The 20,040-nt window shown below is 39.0% G+C and overlaps 1 protein-coding gene across 1 annotated transcript; it reads right to left on the bottom strand.

Moving 5' to 3' along the window:
- Positions 1 to 7,675: 7,675 nt before the first annotated feature.
- On the bottom strand, positions 7,676 to 14,056 carry ddias (DNA damage-induced apoptosis suppressor). The gene is made up of 5 exons (XM_061735044.1): positions 13,875 to 14,056; positions 12,111 to 12,272; positions 11,607 to 11,712; positions 11,120 to 11,424; positions 7,676 to 9,299 (listed from the first exon to the last, which is right to left on the bottom strand). Exons 1-5 carry the CDS (start codon positions 13,994 to 13,996, stop codon positions 7,676 to 7,678), a joined length of 2,319 nt encoding a protein of 772 aa, XP_061591028.1. The 5' UTR covers positions 13,997 to 14,056.
- Between the last annotated feature and the right edge of the window lie 5,984 nt (positions 14,057 to 20,040).

Below are 20,040 nucleotides of genomic sequence, written 5' to 3'. Positions count from 1 at the left end.
AGTTAAAATTGCGCATATAGACACCCGATGCGACCCGAAAAACCCAAAAATTTCGGGCGAGGGCCCCCCCCCCAGGCCATTTTGCACAGGGCCTCGCAAATCTCCCAGACGGCTCTGTTATCAGCTATAGTTAAAAGACTTTCTCAAAAAAAGGAATTCAAGGAAAGTGCCTCTTTCGGGGATGCTGAAGTATTTGGACAATTGACTGAAAAGAAGTTCATTGGTAAGGTTTGGTCCATTTCCTTTAGGAGCACAAAAGGTCTGGAGCCGATCAAAGCTATTTGACGGCTACCAATGTGACTTCCAAGGAGATTTCAGTACAAGTGAAGGAAGTCGTCTTTAGTCTGGTAAAAACAACATAAAGTAAGAGATAGAAAATGTAGAGCCAGTCTGGTAAATTCTTAAAATGAAGGAAAGCACCGGTGAGCTCAACAATACCAAAACGGAGGAAAGGAAAATCCTTTCACAACATCAACAGGAGTCGAGGATACTATGGAGAAGGTCAGTTACAGTTATGATCCATACCATATATACTACAAGATATACCACACCAGGTGTCCAGGATGGTGGAGGCAGTGTCATGGTAAGGGTGTATGGCTGCTCACTGGTGTTTATTGATGATATATTTCTAGGTTTATAGGATTATTCGCTCTGCTCACATGCTAAACAACTGATCAGAGAGCTTAAGAGTACAGATGGACAATGGCGCCTAAACATTAAATTTAGCAGATGTTTTCATCCCAAGTGACTTACAAGTGAACAACTGAACATTTCTTTGGATCTTCACAAGCAAAAGGATAAAATGCAAACTCCCCACATGAAGTCTCTTGGCGGGAATCAAACCAAGAACCTTCTTGCTGTGAGGCAGGAGTACTAACCACTGTACCACCATACTGCTGGAAATCAAGACCTTTAAAAGCAAAGAAATGGAATGATCTTCAATGAGCAAGCTCGTCGCTTGACTTCAACACAAGTATGTTTTTCAATTACTGGAGATTAAACTAAAGGTAGAAATGTTCAAGTAGCAACAGGAGGTGTCTGCAGCAAAGGCCTGGCAGAGCTTTTCCAGGGAGGAGGAATCATTTTATCCACGTATCAAATTTACAGTTGAAACCAGAAGTTTACAGACACTGTGCAAAAAGAACATTTTCTGTCTGAAGTCAAATCAGACTAAACCTGTCCTGTTTTTTTATTTTATATTACATATTGATTTCTTTATTTCAAATATATTATGGTGTATTATGGTGTATAAAGGCAAAAATCATAAAGACTTTGTCATTGTCAATATTTCAAAGCCTAAATGTAGCGTTAATATTTACAACTCTACTATCAACCCCAGAGCCACGGCTCTCCTCTGCTTCTTTTGAAAACAGATTCTTGGCATCAAATTAAACTAGCCATCAAACTCATCAGTTTGAATATCTTATATTTGTTTTCTTCACTAGTTAGAGTTAAATGTGGGATTGAAGTGATTTTATAAATCATTGCTTTCATATTTCAGATAGCTTCCAAACATTTTCACCCTTCCTTGTTAGAATTATGACCAGCGGCCCCTTAATGAACTTCATTTCCTTCATTCCCTCCGTCTCACTACGCAAACTGTCAGAGAAGAGTAAAGCCCCCAAAACGTAATTAGACAGACACATTTAAATCAATCACAATAACTTGCTTCATTACAATTATTTGATTTGTGCTACAATTTATGACAAAGTATAACAGTGTAAAATAAAAAGAACACAAACACTGCCGAATGTGATTAAACTGTAGCAATAATAGCATTGAAGTCTGAAGTTAGTTGGGCAGAAAGTGTACAATAAAATAAAAGTGGAGGCAGTTTCAAGAAAAGATCAAGCAAGTTTAAATTAGAATTTATAAAACAAAGTTTAATGGTATATTCATTATAAGCAGTGGGAGAATAGAACAGTCTTGTTATAAGGGGGGGTGTCACCCAACAGCGAGTAGCACGATGGACAAAGGCCAGTTCACCATGTGTAGTTTGAACTTTAGGACATCACGAGCCAACACGCCTGTATATAACTGGGTAAATCCAATAATAAATGCCTCCAGACAATCAGTAAGGTCTTAACTACTGTTCTATATTTAACTGGAAGGCAGTGGACAGATTAAAGCACTGGAGCTATGTAGGCTCTCCCAGAATACCCCATGTAAGCTGGAGGCATGGACACTGAGACCCAGAGTGTTTCCATTCACGGAGCATGTGGTGACATAGCTCACTTGGCAAGTGCACCAGTCCCGCGCTGAACCGAGTGCCTCCAGAGGGTACAGCTGCAGCTTCTGGAAAGTCATCCATTTTCAGGTGGTACACATAAAACCTCATCAGTCTTAAGCTTCCATTACAAGAAATAAACACTAGTTATGTGAGTTCTATTTGTATCTATTACAGGACTAAAGCAGATCACACAATTTAGCACCTACGGGTACTGAGGAAAACCAAAATCAAAGCCAAACTTTTCTATGTGTATACAGTCCCTAAAAACATAAAACCTTATTCTGATACAACAAAGATGTAGTCATGACAACAGACAATGATTCAAAAACAGATGTATAAAAAATGGAGGCTTGAGATAGCACAAGCAATACTGTACAGACTCTGGGTTTATATTGGCGCTTTTACACTAGTACCTACTCAGCCGAGTAGATACTTTTTCTGTATCTATTCTGCCGAGGTTCTAAAAGCTGAATTATGGTTCTGCGTTAAACCTACGCCGTAGGGTACGCGGCTACGCGGGAGGCTCTGCGTAGCCTACGCCGTAGCCTGACGTGCACCTCCCAAAATACGCGTCGAGGCGACGTGGACCCAACGCAGACAGAGAGGGCTGTGATTGGTTCGTTTGGTAGCAACGCATTTCCGGTTCCGGTTCGTGTAGCAGTAGTGAACTTTCAGCGCTCTTTTCTCCGTGTGTGTGTGATTTTTTTTTGGGGTTGTTTTGGTTTTTTGCACAATAGTTGACCGTATCTCTTTGATTCACTGTGGCCGGAAAAGCCGGAAACTAAACAAAGTATCAACTAGCGCTCTGGGGGGGTACTGCACCGCGGCGAAATGGAGTGACAGAGAAGTCTGAAGGGTTCACGACGGCGTCACGGCAATGGCGTAGGCTCTGCGTTGGTTTAACGCCTTAAATCAGGCTTAAGCTTGCTGACAGCCTGTCCTAACTGCATGCGAGCATCCGACTGTCGCGTCACACTGCGTGGCATCGGACGCGCTCTGTCCACACTGAATGCGTTATCGGCCCCCACGTTCTACCACGTTCTTTTGATTGACAGCTGAGACTCGCCTTTTAAAAGGCTGATTTATGGTTCCGCGTTACACCAACGCAGACCTTACGGCGTAGGGTACGCGGCGCACTCACCGAACGGTGCGCGTCACCGCGTACCCTACGCCGTAGGCTACGCCGTCAATTTTACGCGGAACCATAAATCAGCCTTTATTCACCTGCCCGTGCGCTCCTGAAAGAAACTCCTAAAATTACTCCTAAAAGAGTAAAGGGACAAGTAAAAGATGGGTGATTACTTGTAATCTTCCCACGTTTGTACTTTCTAAACAGAAAACAAGCTTATTATTCGGTGGAATAAGTGGGGAAAAAAACGAACGGTGACGCAATCAAACAGCGAACAGCGTGGAGTGACCGGCGTGTGGTGTTAATGTAGCAAACATGTCCGCATGTCAGATCATTATTGGGATGTGGGGAAAAAGCAGAGGACACAAGAAATCCGGCAGGATCCGGCACAAATTAAGCCCTAATAAGATTAAGATAAGATTCTTATTATATCTTATTATCTTATCAGAACCTTCCAGCTCCCTGTCCATCTCCCTCCAGCCAGCTGCCACTTTATTGAGGTTCTTGTATTGAAATGACTGTTTCCTACAGCGCTTTCAACTTTTTTTTTCAACTTTCAACCGGCTTTCAACGCGAGCAACAGGAAGAAAATAGAAGCAGAGCGTGCGACAAAAGTCCAGCTCAAAACGGCGCGCCACGTCGCGCCACATCGCTCGCAACCAGTATAGACAGTGCAATAAAAAATAAAGCAATGGAACTGTTTTTGACGCTGACGCTCGCTTGCGTCGCATGCAGTGTGGACACGGTGTGAGTCGGCTGCATCTGACGTCATCACACTGTATGCCACTGATTGGTCGGGGGGCGTGGCCGTCAGACGTCTGAGTCAGGAGGCGGAAATCGGCGGAAATCGGCGGAAATCAGCGAAAGAGCGACTCGCGGCTTCTTGTTCATTTTATTCCACAGGCAACGGTAGCGCAAAAGTTTGTTTCGTGATCCAACTCTGAGGTGCAGATGTTCATAAACCTGGTGGCTGAGGAGAGAATTAAAAAGGGATCTAGACGGGCGATAAGGAACGACCAGATCTACCAGGAGCTCTGTCACTTCATAGCTGCTCGCGGTTCCCAACTGACTTTTCAGCAGCCCAGAGACAAACAAACAAAAAAAAGCGTTGCCGCTTGAAGCTTCTTTCACTCTCATTTTTTAACTTGATATCGATCACAAGTCACAGACCCAGCAGCACATATATCATCTCCTCCAGGTACTACATCTTTAGTGGTGTCTTCTTCGTTTAGATCACACAATCAAATACGTCACAGCAGCTTCCCTCCTACTTCTCATCTGTGTGTCTAAAAAGAAACGAGGGCAAGGCGTGACGAGGCGTGACGAGGCGTGACGAGTAGGTACTAGTATACAAGCGCCATATGTAACCAGTAACCACAGGAGAGATAACAGTGGGATTTTTTCAGGTTCATGTTTAAAAAGGAAGACTTGCACTCTGAGAACGTTAACCTGCAAGCACATGGCAGGATAACAGAGCCGATAACAAACTAAAAACACACAACACACACAAAAAAAAGCAATAATAAATTGGATTATAAAAAACCAACTGAAACATGTTAGCTGAAAGAAACAAAAAGGCTAAACTAAAAACAAATCTAAGTAATAACACAAACTGAAAGACTATTTTACACCCTTCTAGTCAAGTCAATTGTTCTTACCCCATGGACAAAGATGTTCTGCTCAAAATAAGACCATTTTTACTAGATTCATGGAATATCATACTTATTTCTAGAGGGACTCTTTTTGCAGTGTAACCACCAACATAATGGACCATTATAAATGTTGTAACTGATCTCCAATCTTTCCATCAAAATGTAAACGAAACACAATAAAAAGCTGAAGAAAAATCAACACACAGTCACTTACATGTTCACAGATCAAGTGCTAATGACATCATCCACACTACTATGACCTGTGGGAATAATGAAGTGGCTCCATGGATCTGCATGAACACAGTCAAGACAGCTTCGTGCACAATTTTCACGAGTTTACACAAAAACAGAAATGAAGTTTGTCATTGAGTTACATCACTGACAATAAAAGTCTTCTCAAATGCCCTTACATGTGTTCAGTTGTCAATTTCATAGCACGAGATGAAAAGCCAGTAGACCATCAGAGTAGTTTTCATCCGTCAGGTACAATGAATGTAATACATGTTCCAACAGTCCAGTGGACAGTAGATGTTGCGGTCTGAACAAGACCAGCTTGCACTGGCTCATGCCGTACCCAGCTGACTACATTCCAGCCCCGTTTCCGAAACACATACAAGGGCTCCAGCTGTGGACTGGCTGCCCACTTTCCATTTTTACACACGTCGGTAACATCATCTTGCTCTCCATGTCTTTTACTCACTCTTCCAGAACAGGGTCATCAATGCTGCTATTCTTAGCTCTTTTGGTATGACATTGTCCACACCCCCCCTGCATAAGTGACCCTGCAAAAACCTGCACAGAGCGGCACGAGAACAGCAACTCTGTCGAGGACTGCAGCTGCCAAAAGCAGTGCCAGGGAGCAGCATGATTCATATTAGACTGGAGCACATTCAGCAGTGACGGAGTGCCCTGGTAAATGTTGAGATGTGCTGCACGCGGGAAGTGCAACACGTCCAGTTTTATTCCGGATGGAGACCTTTGCTCCATATTTCACCCCTTCTTCCAAGACTTCTTAGAAAGTCTGTCTGATACAATAGTCATCAGACAGGCAGAACTACCATGATTACAATTAGGAGCGTTCAAAAGTTACGTTTCAGCTGGCGCATATTAACAAATGAAATACTGAACTGAAAATGTTTTAAGGATGAAGGTAACATGTAGACTGCACCTTTATTTTAAAAATCTTTTATTTTTTGAGGAATGTTTGTTATCCCTACAGAGGCAATTTGTTTTACGGGCAGTCTTTCTCTTACTTTTTGCTTTTATTTTATTAATTTAATTAATCTTTTTGAGGGTAGGCAAATAATAAGCTTTGCTTCAGCCTACCCCTTTTTCGGTCTAGATGTTATTTGTATATTTGTATACTGGAAACTTTTTTGTTATGTTTTCTTTGAACAATTGAACGTTTTCTTGTTGTCAGTTTTATTCTTGGTTTTTTATTTATTTTTTTGTGTGTCATGACCGAAAATAAACTAAACTAAACTAAAAAAATAAATAAATAAATAAAAAATGGAAAAAAAATAAAATAAAATAAAAAATAATATATATATATATATATACATGATTTGAAGAAAAAGAAAAGAAAAACTGTTATGAAGCTTAATTACTTCATTATGGAAGTAATTTTCAAGAAGATGCCGTTAAGAGGAAAGAAATATCCAATAGTGTAAATATTTGTGGTCAAATTGTATTTACTTATTACTGAAAGAATGTTTAAAGGTAATATTAATGCATTCAGCATGTTTACACTTTTAGATTCTTTCTGTTTTAATGTCCATCGTTGAATCTTAAAAATGTAAGGCTGGACATTTAGGTAAAACCATGTTTTGTTTTGTTTTTCCTCAAATGTTGAGCCTTTGCTTCCATATGTCCTCTTTCAGAAGATAAAAGAAAACATCCAAAATACAGAATTAGCTGTTCATCTTACAAGATTTTGTTTAATGAACATTCACGAAAATCTGAGATTTTTCAATAATATGAAAAACATAAATGCAGGTTAATTTTATTTAAATGTACTTTTTTTTTCCTAAATTGCACTTTAAAATCCATACATTGAAAAGGAGATTTCATTAGTACTACAGACCAGAAACCCTAATCAAAAGCACTTTTTTTTAAATATTCATATCCAATATTAATATAAATCCATTTAAAAAGATGGTTAATTTATTAATAATTCTGTTCTGGAGAACATGGAGAAACACGACATTCAAAATTGCATTTGTAAAAACAATACTTTTATCTCAATCTGTCAACATGTAACATGAACATTTCACTCAGCTTGCCAACATTGTGATTCCTGAAAATTGCTGAATATTTCCGAAGATATCTCTTGTTTAACAAACATTTACCATTAAAACATTTCATTTTAAAACCAGTCACTAAACATTAGTCAGCACATTTGACTGCTCTCTCACAAGGTTTCAAAACTGAGCTTCAGTTTAGGCAATTAAAAAAATAAATAAACAAAGTAAGTTAATCCTACACTTTATTAAATGACAATGAATGCAAACTGCATAAGTCAGAAGAAGCCTCTCCTATCTTTAGTGTTTGATATAAATATTCAGCACCAGTACTGCCAGCAGCCACTGTGCCCTGTCCAAATATACATCTGATTCTCACAGTGTTAAAACAAGAAAGCGTTCATTTAATATGGAACAGTTACGCTCAGATTGAGTCAGAGAAAAGATCTCTAGACCAGTCAGACGTCTGGTTCTCGTCAGCGAGGTGGGAATCATTAGATCTACCAAGGCTCCCCTCAGTAAACCCCTCACTGCCAGTATTTCCTGTCCATGCCAGACTTCTGCGTGATGCGAGAGTCTGATCCAAGAGAGGTCCTTTACGATAAAGTCCATCTCCCTGACACGCTCTCCACGAGGAACCCAAATCCCTGTTGGTGATATCAGTCTGATATGACAGAGGAGTAGGGGCGACAACCGCTTCGTTGTCCTCCTGCTCAACCGTTGCATCACTAACTCCCGAGTCACATTTATAGAGCGTTGTTCTTGTCGACGCCAGATCCAGGGTTCTTCTCTGCAGCCTGAGATGATGCTCAACCTGAAGATGGGTTTTCCTAAGCCTCCTGTCAGGAGTAGGTCTGTTTCCACATCTGTTGGGTTTCACACTCCATGCTAAGTTTTCTTTCATAGACTCACCTGTAAAGTATCTGCGCGAGGACGCAGGTGACTGTGTCGCAACGCCGACTTTCACAATTGGTGTGGACTGAGAAGGAGGGACAAAGTCTAAATCTGGTGCTTCTTGTGTAATTAAACTCCTTCTGTAATTGTATAGTTTTCTCTTTAGATTGGGTTTGTGAGGCGTGAAATATGTGGCATCTGCATGTTCATTCCTTAGATGCTGCCTGTCGGCTTTAGAAAAAGGTGAGCAAGCTTTTGTCTTTGTCTTTTGTGTTTCTGTGGGTGTGTTGAACATTTCTGTGTTGTTATTCGTGGGGGAGCTGGTGAATAAGTCAGCAGAGCAGTCATACATGTCCTCTTCAAGATGCTCTTCTTTGTTTTCAAAGGACAGATAAACTTTGTCATCCTCTTGACTGAACTCACAGGAATAAATATTTTTGGCTTCACTCCTCCTCGTGGATTTAAAACGACTGTCGCGTACTTGATTAAATAAATCAATGCAACCATCTCCGACCGGTGCAGGTGCATTAGTAACACCCAGTGACGTCGCTGAATGGCTTGAATTTGTCTGACAAGCAGAAGGTGATTCAGCCGCAAGGTTTTTGACTTCCAACAAAGTTCCTGATGTTCGTTTTTGAGACTGTTTAGTTAGATTTGGTTTGGTTTGGCCAACAGAATCAAAATCTGTTTTTTCTTCACATAAAAATTCAGAAAGACTCTCAGAGAAAGGCAAATCATCCCAAGCCAATGAGCTGGACAACAATGTCCTTGTGTGCTCCTCAGAGGAAATCTCTTTGGGTTTGTGGCTGTATCTTCTGCGATCAGGTTCAGCGGGACCAAACCAAGTGTTCACACCGAGACCGTTTCCAATAAGCTTTTCAGTAGAGTTTGGACATCGATCAAATGATGGACTGGTGTAAAAACTGGGCTCAAAAGAGAGAAGGGAAGTTCCCTCTTCTATTACTTTGTGGTTATCCGTGCAGCCTCTCTGAGCAGGTGGGGGTGTTGCGCTGATGTCGGTGTGTCTGCTGCTCTCGTGTTCTCTGTCCTGAGTTCTGCCTCCCCCCTCCGTCTCTGCTGATGAAGTCACTAGTCCCAGGGATTGTTGCCAGGGAGGGGTGGCAGAGAGGCTGCAGTCCTGGTGTTCTGCTGATCTAGCATGAAAATAAAAGAAACATCCAAGTAAGAATGGGCGATATTTTACCGTTCACGATATACCGTCAAAAAAATTCCCCACGGTAAGAATTTGTCATCTCGCAGTAAAAACGATAAAATACCTGTTGATGATGTTTTTGTGTAAAGCGAAGACAGCGTTAAATCGACGCACAACGTACGTGAAGGAAAGAAGGAAGGAAGGAAGGAAGGAAGGAAAGATATGAGCCTGAAAGAAAGAAAGAAAGAAAGAAAGAAAGAAAGAAAGAAAGAAAGAAAGAAAGAAAGAAATGAGCCTGAAAGAAAGAAAGAAAGAAAGAAAGAAATGAGCCTGAAAGAAAGAAAGAAAGAAAGAAAGGAGCCAGAAAGAAAGAAAGAAAGAAAGAAAGAAAGAAAGAAAGAAAGAAAGAAAGGAGCCCGAAAGAAAGAAAGAAAGAAAGGAGCCCGAAAGAAAGAAAGAAAGAAAGGAGCCAGAAAGAAAGAAAGAAAGAAAGAAAGAAAGAAAGAAAGAAAGAAAGAAAGAAAGGAGCCCGAAAGAAAGAAAGAAAGGAGCCCGAAAGAAAGAAAGAAAGGAGCCAGAAAGAAAGAAAGAAAGAAAGAAAGAAAGAAAGAAAGAAAGGAGCCCGAAAGAAAGAAAGGAGCCAGAAAGAAAGAAAGGAGCCCGAAAGAAAGAAAGGAGCCCGAAAGAAAGAAAGAAAGAAAGGAGCCAGAAAGAAAGAAAGAAAGAAAGAAAGAAAGAAAGAAAGAAAGAAAGAAAGAAAGGAGCCAGAAAGAAAGAAAGAAAGAAAGAAAGAAAGAAAGAAAGAAAGGAGCCCGAAAGAAAGAAAGGAGCCCGAAAGAAAGAAAGAAAGAAAGGAGCCAGAAAGAAAGAAAGAAAGAAAGAAAGAAAGAAAGAAAGAAAGGAGCCAGAAAGAAAGAAAGAAAGAAAGCAGCCAGAAAGAAAGAAAGAAAGAAAGAAAGGAGCCAGAAAGAAAGAAAGAAAGAAAGAAAGGAGCCAGAAAGAAAGAAAGGAGCAAGAAAGAAAGAAAGAAAGAAAGAAAGAAAGGAGCCAGAAAGAAAGAAAGGAGCAAGAAAGAAAGAAAGAAAGAAAGAAAGAAAGAAAGAAAGAAAGAAAGGAGCCAGAAAGAAAGAAAGAAAGAAAGAAAGAAAGAAAGAAAGAAAGAAAGAAAGGAGCCAGAAAGAAAGAAAGAAAGAAAGAAAGAAAGGAGCCAGAAAGAAAGAAAGGAGCAAGAAAGAAAGAAAGAAAGAAAGAAAGAAAGAAAGAAAGAAAGAAAGAAAGAAAGAAAGAAAGAAAGAAAGAAAGAATAGATTCCCGTTGATACGTGTTTGTGTAACAAACATGGCGGATCTGAGTCATTACAGTTTTGCAGTACAGGTGTAACTCATTTAATTGGTTTTTATCAATTCAATTGAATTGCTGTAGTTTAGTAGCATTTAGTATTCTTTTAGAGCAGTGTTTGGGGGCTCCAAAGACTGAATGTGGTGATAGATTTATAGTTACAAAGGTGGAGTTGAATTGGTATTTTTTTCATCGTCATTTTTATCGTTATCGGGATAAATGCCAGAAATTATCGTGATACGTTTTTTTTAGTCCATACCGCCCATCCCTACATCCAAGTTATGTCACAAAAGTGAACACCAACACTCCTGCTTCCATCATTATAACATAGCCACAAAATGCTGTACCTGACAAAAGCCTTGTAAGAATCTGCATTGATTTCAATGTTGTTTATTTTTTCCTCATCTAATTATTAAGTTCCAGCATCTAGTTTCTGGAAAATTACCAGACAGAGAGCACCAGTGAAATTCTTCATTTCCTCACCTGAGCAGTGGTTGGGAAAGTGGACTCCAGCCACACGGGGCGGAAGTGCTGAAGCTGCAGGTTGGGGAATGGCCAGGAATGTGTTGCAGGGTTGTCCCAGGAAGTCTGGAGCTTTTGCTGGGATCAGCAGAGCCTGCTTCGTCTTCTGAAGCCTTCTGAAGAAGAGTCTGATAATAACTCACCACTGTGCAGCCCGTCAGGCCCCTGGCTGTCGGGAGAATCATTTGACTGGCAACAAACTGCTCGGTCCGTCCGCCTTTTGAAACAGGCAACTGAAACAAGGGCCCACTTCCCGATCCACTTAACTGGAAAACACAGATGAAAACAGGAAGATTAATCCATGATTAGAATCAAACTTAATCTGCAAAATGTTTCTGTTTTCTCATCGACGGTTGGATGATCCATGATCAACAGACAACAGTGATTTCAAGTACATACCATCTTTATGTGTTTCAATATAGTCAACATTCATTCACAAGTTCATTACCTTTATACCAAAGATGAAATGCCTGCCGATGAAACAGTCCTCGACAGCCTTCACTAATAATTTAGATCTTAGCGTTTGCTCAGTGGGTTGGTCTGAATCCACTAACCTACAACACAACAGGCAACAAATATTCATTTTGTTATGGGACAGATTAATCACAAGCAGATTTCAAAATCTGTTTTATTGAATGTATTCAAGTTGGGTTAAAAGGTCAATACTGTTTCCACAGAACAAATCAGAAATTTCTCACTGTCACTATATGAACATGCGCAATATCAATATCATAAAAACAAAGAAAATATCTCAATAAATGATGGTCTATTATATTTTTAATCCTAAGTATTTACACTCTTAGTGTCAGTAATACAGGAATATATCTGTCCACTCAATTGAAACCTCACCGCCAAAGATAATCAAATACAAGGCAAATGCACATAGAGGGTGTTGTAAGTGTTATGGAGTCAATTTAAGCTGCAAAGAGAAGTTTAGATTTGCTGGACTCACCTCTGTAAACCCTTTGCAGGAATGCCAAAGAACTGGTTCAAGCTGTTTCCAAATACTGTTACACCAAATATGGCTGAGTCCCGGGTCACCTTGAGGGAGATGCGGTACCTGTAACCCACCTGGTCCCTCACACACCGGTATCCACACCTGGAGCACCGGAATCTGAGGGGACACACACAAATTAACTCCCAGCTTCTCGTTAGAAGTTCAAACAAACAGGTCGTCGTTTTGGTTGGTTCATTATTGGATGTGTACAGTACTGGAGTTGAGGGGGGGATGAGGGGGGATGGCATCCCCCCCTGAAATAAAAACGGTCCAAATCATCCCCCCTGTAAAACTGCCATCCCCCCTTTCCATCCCTTATGTCATTTCATCAATGAATGTGGTATTACTGCTATTTCAACATTTAGAGTCATCACCAGAAAAATAACACCAGAAAAATGTGACAATTTTCACTTGTTTCAGGTAAATTTTCACTTGAAATAAGTAGGAAAATCTGCCAGTGGGACAAGATTGGCAAGGGCGGGGGCGGGGGGGACATGACCCCCCAATTTCTGAAAAACATGAATTGTCTCCCCCAATAAAAATACCCTAAATTATTCACAATTGAACAAATGTATTTTCAGACTTAAAGGTTGAATATGTAGAATATTTATTATAAATATATTTAAAAAAAAATACTGGTCAGATTGATGATAAACAGGGCAACATGGGTACATTATGTTGATAATTTTCATGATTTTGTTGTCTCTTCAATGAATTAATATGAATTTATTGTCAAATTGTATTATCCATGAGTTGTCTCTAGATACAGATAAGAAGATTTATACAGACAAGAAGAGTTAGCCTATTAAGATACAGGATCTCTTATTCTAGGGAGTCCTGGAAAATGACAGATGAAAACGAACATGGACATTTATGTAAATAAATTTGATGTTGGGTCAACTTGTGCTGTGTTTATTGTGCTCTTAGCAATGGGTGCTTTTTTTTTAGAACTGTTTACCACCATAACTGTGTTAAAACATGATCAGTTAGTTAAAACAACTTGTTTAGGGCTCTATATTTCATCCATATATCAATTGATCATGCATAAAGTAGTCCCATAGGATAAAAGGAAGATGGTGAGAAGAATTTGAGATGAGTAGACACTACATGCCCAAAACCCTTAAAATTATGATTTACGAATACAGGACTGTCTCAGAAAATTAGAATATTGTGATAAAGTTCTTTATTTTCTGTAATGCAATTAAAAAAACAAAATGTCATACATTCTGGATTCATTACAAATCAACTGAAATATTGCAAGCCTTTCATTATTTTAATATTGCTGATTATGGTTTACAGTTTAAGATTCCCAGAATATTCTAATTTTTTGAGATAGGATATTTGAGTTTTCTTAAACTGTAAGCCATGATCAGCAATATTAAAATAATAAAAGGCTTGCAATATTTCAGTTGATTTGTAATGAAACCAGAATGTATGACATTTTTGTTTTTGTAATTGCATTACAGAAAATCACAATATTCTAATTTTCTGAGGTAGTCCTGTATAACAGTTAAGTAAGCAGTGACACACACTGTTGGCTGTTTAGGACAAATAAACAAGAAAGGTAAGCACAATAAATGATTCCCTCTGCAGTATTTTTTGGCGAGCCTTTACCAATTTATGGCATGGTATGAGTTGCATATTGGCAAAAAATTTAAAATTAAAATCACGTTGGTGTCCCCCCCAATCCTGACATCGGATCTGCACCCCTGTGTGTACCTGTTGTGGTCCTGTAGATCCGCATCGATCCTGGAGCAGCAGTCCCTGCAGCAGGGGTAGAACACGCAGCTGTCCTGCAGGGCCAGCACCGAACAGCCCACCAGAGCCCGTCTGGCTGACATCTCTGGAACAAACCATGCAGATCACCCAAACACCCCACAACACGTTAGTGCTGCTTTCACTTCATAACGATGGAAGCAACTTTGGTAACAAAACCCGTTAAACAAGTTTGAATGTACACCAGAGAGCAACAACAGTTAGTCAGAAATCTGACTGTAAACGGCTGGGAACTACTTCTTCTTCTTCATGTTTGGCATTACAGACTGCTGGAGACTCGAGTGACATCACCGCCACCTTGTGGACGATGAACGTAGTTCGGTTGTTGTAGATATACAGGACTGTCTCAGAAAATTTGAATATTGTGATAAAGTTCTTTATTTTCTGTAATGCAAAAATGTCATACATTCTGGATTCATTACAAATCAACTGAAATATTGCAAGGCTTTTATTATTTTAATATTGCTGATCATGGCTTAAAGCTTAAGAAAACTCAAATATCCTATCTCAAAAAATTAGAATATTCTGGGAATCTTAATCTTAAACTGTAAACCATAATCAGCAATATTAAAATAATAAAAGGCTTGCAATATATCTCTCTCTCTCTCTGCCCTGCCCTCCCTCAACCCTGCACTTTAACTTTTTAACCAATAGCACTGCCGCCTAGAAGTCTGTTCTTTTATACTTGTACTGTGTTTTTATATCTATTTTTATGGTTTTTCTGCAATGACATATTGTTATGTGTCATGTCAGTGTACGTCTATATTGTCAGTGTTATGTCTATATTGTCACTGTCTTGTCCAAATGTATATACACTGTGGGCCTGAGCATTGCAATTTCGAATCCTATGTATAAACCTGTACACATGGTTTTGACAAATAAACTAACTTGACTTGACTTGATATTTCAGTTGATTTGTAATGAATCCAGAATGTATGACATTTTTGTTTTTTTAATTGCATTACAGAAAATAAAGAACTTTATCACAATATTCTAATTTTCTGAGACAGTCCTGTATATTAGTCCATGGCAGAGGTGTATAATCCATGTCCATAAAGTAAAAATCCAGTCCAGCAGTTGCTCCAACCGGTCACTAAACCAGCTCCTCTGCAGGTAGATGGTTGTTAGTGAAAACACCTGTTTTAAATGTACTGGCTGATCCACAGGTATATGTTTTAATGAGCAAATATCAGCTTAATGTAAAGAAAAGTATTTGACTAATGGTGCTTTGAGACTGACCCCATTTCAAAATTGGTCTTAATTTAAGATTGATTCAAAACTATTTTTGAATTTGCAAAAAAACAACATTAAAGCACATTCCAGAGGTGTATAATCCAGGTGCCAAAAGTAAAAACGCTGCCATATTTCTGGATCAGCCTGTACATTTAGAACAGGTGTTTTCACTAACAACATACCATCTACCTGCAGAGGAGCTGGTTTAGTGACCGGTTGGAACGACTGCTGGACAGGATTGTTACTTTATGGCACCTGGATTATGGACCAGAGCCCAAAATTTCACTTGTCAGTACCACTGAAGGTGACAAAACTTACTTATGATTTTTTGAAAAGATCCATGTCTGTAGATGATATTTTGGTATGATAACCCTTCCTGAGTGGCAGCTGTATCATAGTTATCAGCTCATGAAGTTACCCACCCCCTTCAGAAAATTACATTTTAGATGCTAGAAGTTAAGATGTGATACATTTCCTGAATCCTTATGGTCCTGGGAGTATTCCAGTTTTTTGTATTTTGTGTCTCTGTTGTTCCTAGGTGACACAGGGCTAAAAGAATTGTGTAAAAATGTATGTTGTTTATAATTCAAAGAGCTGCAGTGACCTCTATGCTGGTCAGAAAGATTCACATCTTAGCTTAAATGAATGCTTAAAAGGTCCCCTTTAAAATGATACCAAAGACAATATTGTGAAACGTTGACAGATATCCTGTACATTAGTCTAAACCAAGATATGTACCAGCAACAATTACCGTAAGTATCTCTACATAAACCTGATGTATTAAACAGTCATCCAGTGATTTTTATTACATATAATTGTTTTCACTGACAAGTCTGTGAGAGGTGCAGAGTTTTACGAAGTCTGAGAGACTCAAAGGTTAAACTGGAAAAACAAACAGAAATGACAACCAGATCCGGGCTCAAGTGTGCAGCTGACACAGCCATAGACCAGACAGTTAGTTCCCTGAAGCTATGAGATATCTTGGGAAACCCGTGTATTGTAATTTCCTTGTTATGAAATATGAACAATGACAAAGAATCTTGAATCTATTGGACGGAAAGGACTGGGCTCTGCACAAATCCAGCTGTAGAGCAATGCATGTGTAAGGAGTAGATGAGACATAATACGGGCTCACGAGGAGGAAAGGCGGATGGAAAGGTCAGTGGAACAAATGGTCCCAGGGCCCATGGGCAAAAAGGGATCTGCCCAAGCGCAAGACCTCCTGTACGGAGCGACTGAGCCCCAACTTATTTCCTTCCTTCTGTGGTCTCTGTATGACACCCTTCCTACTCCATTGCATCTACACATATGGAGGTTCAGAGAAGATCCAAACTGCAATTCATTACTGCCAGGGGACTGTACAGGTGGCGCCATGACAAAGTAATCCTGTTTCTTGTTGAAACCCTGGAGTGGGAATGGTGCAAGAAAAGATCCTCGGAGTCAAAGAAGGGAGTCACATCAAGTCGGTGGCAATAATCATATAGATCAAAGTAGTCAGCATTAACTCATTTTAAGACTATTCCTACTTCACGATGGACATGAATATTCTTCTTTTTACATGTTTTTACATACATTGTCAATGAGCTAATGTAAACTTTAACACTTTAAACATATTAAGACTCCATAAATGAGCCATTGCACCTGTGGCATTGAAAAGAAAAAAAAAAAAAAGACCAACAATTCAAGTCGGGAAAACGGAAAACGTCGTTAACAAAGAAATGATTCAGCATAGATGGCTTTGTTAAGTTTCTGTGGAAAAGTGGCCTGGTGATCAAATAGTTGTGTCACAATCGGTCTCGATAAGTCGCAACAGTTAGTTTTTATGCTCAATTTACAGTATTCATCAACATGACATGCTAAGTCACTTCCTTATTTCTAATATCTTCTGACAAGGAAAAGGATTACAAGAATAAAAGAGGGTAAAACAAAATAGGTGACATTTCCATGTAACCATCAATTCATTGACACAACTCAATATAATAAGGCCATTGTAAAGAACTTTTCATTATAGAATTTCTTTCATTTTATCTTACCCTTGCATAGAGAACTATCAGACAAAAGAGCATGACAGAAATATGAAGATCAGATGAATGTACTCGCAACCATTACAACATGTTGGTCTGTCACAAACCTAACCACTTCTGTAAATAACCAGTATTCCTGTAAACATATAATTTCTTCTTATGAAATTCAGAAACACAGACAGTGTGCTAAGCTGTTCCTCTGTATTTGCATACCAAATGCAAAATAACAAACTCTAAATTCTGCCATGGTAACTGAAACCACCATTAGAGTACATTTACAGGATAGTAGCAGACATGGACAGTGTTTTCTTTATATACGTATCAAAATAACAGATATGTCTTCAAGAGAATATGTTTGTATGCGTCTGCTCCATCCTAGCAGTCTTCTGTCAGCAAGACATCAAATCACCCAGCTGGCAGCCAAGAGGGACTGGAGCAGAGGAAGGGAAAGAAACATGGAGATGACGGAGAGATTTTCCTGGGAAGAGCTGTAGACACATCTATCACTGGAAAAGAAGCCATATTCTTCCTTGCAGTGCCACTTAGTTTCAGTTGTCCAATTTTTCTCACTTTCTGTTATTTAGAGATGAAAATGAAAATAACTGTCCTTTCTTGAAGCCTCTGTCCCACACTGAAACCACTAAAGTTGGAGTACTTTTATTTTTAGAAACATTCCTCCTTTTAATTCCTCTTTTCATTTGCAATCATTTCATGAGAACAGGTTAAAACATGGGTTATCCCCACTTTATGGGCAACAAATGTTTTCATTTGTATGGTTTGTCTCTTTTTTGACTCAAAACTTCATCTCAATGCCATAAATGAATGTTTAACTGCTGTTATCTTGTAAGATGAACACAAACGTAGTAAATGTGTGCTGACGTTTATTTATACAGCACAATTCAACAACATAGTGATTCAAAGTGCAAATGAAGGATTGATGAAGGAAAATAGTTTATTCAGGCCTTGTCTCCACCGATTACTGCATGAAAAGTGTTGAAAATCCATCTACGTGACACTTGTGAGCCGATAACTTCTCTTTCTAACTTCACTTTTCAAAAGAAATGCAAATGAAGCATTCACTCGTCAACCAAGAATGAAATTTAAACACAATTTACATATGTATTTTCTTTTCTTGTCTCATGTTGTCTCATATATCTTGTCACGTATCATATATCTTGTCCCATATGTGCGTTATATATATAAATTATTTTACCTCATCAGATTAATATGAAAATTGGTCTATGTGAAGTGTGAAAGATGTTTGTCACCTTTTAGCATCGTATGTGTGCATATGTGTGCGTATATAATATGATCGTTTAATATGTGTGCATATATATATATATATATATATATATATATATATATATATATATATATATATATATATATATATATATATATATATATACATGGGCGTGGTAGTGGGGGGAAAAGTGGACCTGACTACCCAGGGCCCGAGTAGAGAGAGGGGCCCATGAAAATCCGGATTTTTTTTTTTTTTTTGTGATGTTTTTATTTCGAATGAATTGGGCCCTCCAATTAATTGGTGTCATAATTTATTTCAAATATATTGATAACATCAAATGAGAGAATGAACTTAATGTCACAGTTCTCCCAACATATTAGACATTCTGGGCCCCCCCTATGCAAAATGGTTTAGTCCGCCCAACAGCGACCGGCAACAGGTATGGGTCAGACAGTGCGCCCAGATCAGAGACCTGTGTGCAGGACATCATGCTGCCCAAAAAACATAAATCGGGCTATCAGAAAAAGAAATAGAGGAAACAAAAAGAAAGATGGCAGAACGAGGGGAAGGAGCTGCTGACTGCTTTCTTTCCCAAAGGTGAACCAAGTTAGCTTGTCATGCAAAGTCCAATTAAAGTTAACATAGTCCACTCCAGACAGCTGCTGCTTATACAGGCCCGGTTCTACGAGGGTGCATAAGCTTTGCACCCTCAGTTTATGTGTTTGCATGCTCAGTTATAAAGACGAAAAGAAAACTGAGAAATGCGTGCGCGTTAAGCCTCATTTATGGTTCCGCGTTAAATCGACGGCGGTGACGCGCACGTACGTTCACGTCGCCGCGTATCCTACGCCGTAAGATCTGCGTTGGTGCAACGCGGAACCATAAATCAGCCGGACGTCACTGATCTGCAAGACGCTGCTCTGCTGCTCCATTAACACAAAGTAACGATGGATATTCAGAAGTGGTTCAAACACAACCACGCCAGCAAGTTTACAAGACTGTCTCAGAAAATTTGAATATTGTGATAAAGTCCTTTATTTTCTGTAATGCAATTAAAAAAACAAAAATGTCATACATTCTGGATTCATTACAAATCAACTGAAATATTGCAAGCCTTTTATTATTTTAATATTGCTGATTATGGCGTACAGTTTAAGATTAAGATTCCCAGAATATTCTAATTTTTTGAGATAGGATATTTGAGTTTTCTTAAGCTGTAAGCCATGATCAGCAATATTAAAATAATAAAAGGCTTGCAATATTTCAGTTGATTTGTGATGAATCCAGAATGTATGACATTTTTGCATTACAGAAAATAAAATGAAACTCCGTGCTGAGATTTAATGAATGATCCATCTAGCAATATTGCTGCTGCATATATCAACATGTAAATAACATACCAATATCACTGTAGGCTCAAGTGCACACTAGTAATATATTAATTGAGCAATAACGCAATTTATTATTTTTGTCTGGTAAAAAGCCTTAGCATTGCGGTGCAGTGCTGTGCTTAAAAGCTATTGTCAATGTTCAATAAATTCATGATATTACCAAAGCCAATGAATAATCATGTTAAATAACTGTGATCTCACTATCAATCAAAAAT

This window comes from Cololabis saira, chromosome 2 (genome assembly GCF_033807715.1).
Source record: "Cololabis saira isolate AMF1-May2022 chromosome 2, fColSai1.1, whole genome shotgun sequence".
NCBI lineage: Eukaryota > Metazoa > Chordata > Actinopteri > Beloniformes > Belonidae > Cololabis > Cololabis saira.
This window is presented reverse-complemented; position numbering and strand designations above follow the sequence as displayed.